The following is a 4,749-nucleotide window of genomic DNA, read 5'->3' on the forward strand; positions in this document are numbered from 1 at the left end:
AACACATCTAAAAATGGAAAGATGATCACCCTTTAATCTTTATGTAATTGTACAGTCCATTCATATACATTCACAGTGTTCACTCAGAGGGAAAATTCCAAACTTCTATACAAGATTTCTTCTGCTGATCTGTAATACAATTGGGCCTTCCAGCCCCTATGTTCTCAGTTGTACACATAAGGCCTAGGAAGACACATAAAATATAGAAGAAAATATAGTGCAGATTCCTTTAAAATTCAGTAATCTTTAATCACAGGTTGCACTTACAGTGTTGAAGAAAGTTATATACTAACATAATCCCACTGGCAGACTACAGACATCAGGCATCAGGTGGAGACATGTCCCGAGTCCCAGATGAAACAAGGGAGAGGGTGGTCCTTAGATCCAGATAATCAGGTCCACCAACCGGGATGCGATACCAGCGCTGCTTTATACCAGGGATCCAGAATTGAAATGAGCCATGCTTAACGCATTTCAGACGCAACAGTCCTTCGTCAGAAGCGTGTTTTGGCTCATACAGTTATAATTTTTAAATCCGAGTTCCGAACTGACAACAGACCAAAGCCTGGACTCTGTTCCACTAGGAACCACAAAGTAAATCCAAACTGGGATTTGATGAGACTCAGAACCCCTAAGTTTGGGTGTGTTCATATTTCAGGAAACCAAATCACTCAACTCTATTTAAAATCTTGTTTTAAGATTTATAAATTGAATGTTTTTTTTATGAAGTGACTGCATTATTAGCAAACAGTGTGATTGATGACAGCTACTGGCAATGGTAAAGGACCATACTTGTCTATTGCTGTTACAGAACATACTTAATGATCAATATATAGATAATCAATACATACTGATTAGGTAGTAAAAATTAACCCAAACAATACACCAGAAATGGGCAGTGTTAAATTGACATTACTGTATTCATGGAGAATATTTTTGAAATGGTACCTTATTAGTTGCAACCAGTATTTGCACAAAGGAGCATTTTAACTGCACAGTGCAAGTATCTTTGCTGCTCCTGTGTGGAGCCATTATTACAAATATTTTACTGGATAGTCAGAGCTTCCAGATGAGTTTGGGGTGGGAGACAGCAATGCACTGGTAGCAACAGTGGCAAATTGTTCAGTACAGGTTGTGAGGTGCACGCCTATGGTTCAGTCTGCCCTACAAAGTCTGCACCCATGATAGATAATCTACTGGCTTCACACTACATTATCACACCAGTGTAGTTTATATGATACCTACTCGATTGATTTAGTAGTAATACAGCATATCTGAAGCATGCCTGATGTACAGTAAACCTAGTGTATTTGCTTCTGCTACAGAGCACAGAGCAGGACACATGTCTGACTGAGGATATTTACATAATTATGCCTTTCTGTGTGCATCATTTCTAAGTGTTTTTGCTGCATATACTACTCAGCATCAGGCTCAAGGTGTGTTATGTTTTGCTACATCTGAAGAGTATTAGAGATGCAACACGGCTCTTTGATGGGGAAGCCCCCCTAACTATACAGCTTACTGGTACTTCCTCCTTTGGTCCCAGCCTGAACTTTATAGTTTTGAATATTCATATTAAAATAAAAGATGTGATTGAAATATGTGATTAAAATAGTGGATATGCCCTAAGCCTTGGAGAGTGATAAGGTGGAGAGTTATAAAGTACCAACCAATCAGCTCCTAACTGTTACTTTACAGGTTGTGTTTGAAAAATGAAAGTTAGGAGCTGGTTGGTTGGTACTTTATCTATCTCCAATTTATAACTCTCCAAAGCTTAATGTATCTCCCGTATCTCTAAATTAATTTAAAAAAATAAGACACATGGAGCTTATTCAGCTTTAGCTGCTACTGTAAGCATGTCCAGATTTATTCTCATTACAATTGCACCACTATATTTGTGCTAGTATTATATTTTGAAATGTTGCCATTCTAAGAACATTTTCCTAAGAGATCTCTTCACTTCCTTGTTGCGCAATGCATAAATCATAGGATTTAAGGCCGGCGTAATAACTGTAAACAAGATGGCAGTCATTCTATCCTGCTCCAGTGCATCCTTAGTAGCTGGTCTCATGTACGTGCAGAAGGCAGTTCCGTAATATATAAGGACGACAGTCAGGTGCGAAGTGCAAGTGGAGATGGCTTTATTCCTGCCTTGGTCAGAACGGATGTTCTGGAGATGGCTTGCAATAAAGGCGTATGAAATCACTATTAAAACAAATGTGCCAAGAGCTACAGATCCGGTGAGGATGTTCACTAAGCTTTCATTGACATGTGTGTCCGTGCAGGCCAACTTTAGAAGAGGTTTAATATCACAATAGAAATGAGTGACTTTGTTCATATTGCAGAAGGGCAACCTGGAAGTCAGAATGGTGTGAGACAATGAGTACAAGAATCCAATAAACCAGGAAAGGAATGCCAACTGAATATAAACCGTCCTTCCCATGAGAACATGGTATCTTAATGGGTTACAAATGGCGACATATCTGTCATAAGACATTGAGGCAAGAAGCATGGCCTCAGTGCTGCCCAAGAAGTGAAAAACATAGAGTTGGGCTATGCAGGCCTGAAATGATATCTTTTTGTCTTCCATAAGCAAGCCAGACAACATTTTTGGGACTGTTGTAGTTGCGTAGAAAAAGTCCAAGAAGGACAGATTGCCCAAAAAAAAGTACATAGGAGTATGAAGCCCATGATCAGTAACAACCATGACCACAATGCTTAGGTTACCGACAAAGCTAAATAGGTAGAACATAAGAAATGTGATGAAGAGAATTATCTGTAGCCGAGGGAGGTTGGTGACTCCCAGAAGTATGAACTCTGTCACAGATGTTTTATTTGTCTCTTCCATTTGTCTCTGAAAAGAAGAATATACAAGAGTCAATAAGAAGTCAAAATCTAAAGAATCTAAACTTTTAAAAACATCCGCAAGGACGTTAAGGGTAGGATGTTGTGGCTTGACCTACCTCAAAGAAACAGGAGCGAAATAGAAGACCAACTATAAAGCAATAAAGTTAATTTAAGAAATTTTAAATATGCAAGTGTACAAATCAATAGACATTATGCAAATGTGCCTGTGAGGTTCTACATGAAGTAGTGGACCCTCTGTGACCTTGGTATTTGGCATTAGCTCCCTTGGGGGTATGGATGTCAAGGGCTATACATTTTGTCACCAAAGCACCCTGCAAAGAGACATTTTTTTAATATATTTTTTTATTATATTTTTTATTTATATATTTTCATTCATATATTTATTCATTATTATATCACATACTTAGCGCTTTCTTAAATCTTATATACTGAACACCTTCAAAAGAGACATAGAAGATCATCTACTTAAGGTTGATTTGCAAAAATAGTGATGATAATGTTTTTATTTGGTTATTTACAAATCAATACCCAAATCAACAAATCTTTTAAAATCACTGAAATTCCAGATTATTTAGCAATAAATTTACAGTAGAACAGATTAATCAATAAAATATTTGATTAGTAGTTTGATTTTGGGAATTAATACTGTATTAGTGCACCCCTTACATATAAGTCACTGTATATGTAATTGTAGATTTTTACTATATACCCTCTGGCCAAAAAATATTTTTGTGGGGCATAATCCATTCCTACTCCCCAGTGCCAAAGATGACCCCCCATTTATCTTCCTACCTCGGTTGCATAGCCCCGCCCCATCTCCTTGTTGCAGAGTGTGGAGCAGGAGAACTGATCATCAGGCCCCCCTGCTGCAGCTAATCTCTACACATGCAGTTATCAGCATATTTGTGTTTAGAAGGGAGCACTTTTGGTTTAAGCACATGTGCCCAGAGTGCTGTTCACACAACATTCTGCAGTGTTATTTTGGAAGTGATGTCAGTGGTCACAGAATACATTGTGACTCCCAGGGGGCCGGAGCAGGAGGAGGACATCCACTCTGCACATGTGTAGAAAGGATTTCCTTAATTACAGACAGGGGATGCAGCGAAACTGCATTGACGCATGGGATGCGACCATGTCAGTTGAAGCGCAGCTGGCTGCGGCTGCATCCCATGTGTTAGTGCCAGGTAAGTGGTTAAGTGGTCACTTCATTTTTCATTTTGCTCAATATTGAAATCTTACAGCTATTTAATTAGTATAATTATAGTTGGGGCTTTCAATATTCAGCAAAAGCAGACATGGTTAACAAATAAATTAACTCCCAAATCCATATTCAAACAGTTGGTACATGGAAACACAATAATAAATACATGCTTACATGAAATACACTCATCAACTCTTGTATTTTGTTCAAATTACAAAGTATTATAGAACTAGCCTGTTTGACTAATAATGGGGTTTATGAAAGTAGAACATGCATTAAAAAATGGGCACATTAAAACATTTTTTTTAAATATCACTGGTAAATTAAAATTTTTGAATGCAAAAAAAAATTGCTGCTACATAAATTAGAGTGTTGGGAGTTTCTTACAATTTTTTATTTATCAACTTTTAGTAGACCTCTCCTTAGGCTGGGTATACGCCTAAACAATATCTTAATGATTTGTCAAATTGGAATGACAAATCATTTAGGTTGTTTAGTGTGTATGCAGGATTGCGCTCTCCCATGGGTCGCATACGAGATCTTCTGATTGGCCGTACTGCACTAAGTAACAAGAAAAGTACCAGATCACAAGACAAGTCAAAATATAAAATGAGCAAAAGCTCAGGAGCAGGGGGCAGTGAAGCTCAGAATAGGATAATATCAGGTCATATAACAATCAA

The 4,749-nt window shown here is 37.8% G+C and overlaps 1 protein-coding gene across 1 annotated transcript; it reads right to left on the reverse strand.

The window, feature by feature from the left end:
* Positions 1-1,906: 1,906 nt before the first annotated feature.
* Positions 1,907-2,848, reverse strand: LOC148481257 (olfactory receptor 12D1-like). Its single transcript, XM_088453716.1, has one exon. The coding sequence runs from the start codon at positions 2,846-2,848 to the stop codon at positions 1,907-1,909; it is 942 nt and encodes a 313-aa protein (XP_088309842.1).
* Positions 2,849-4,749: the final 1,901 nt, after the last annotated feature.

This window comes from Taudactylus pleione, unplaced genomic scaffold (assembly GCF_031769625.1).
Source record: "Taudactylus pleione unplaced genomic scaffold, aTauple2 ptg000587l, whole genome shotgun sequence".
NCBI classification, from domain to species: Eukaryota; Metazoa; Chordata; class Amphibia; order Anura; family Myobatrachidae; genus Taudactylus; species Taudactylus pleione.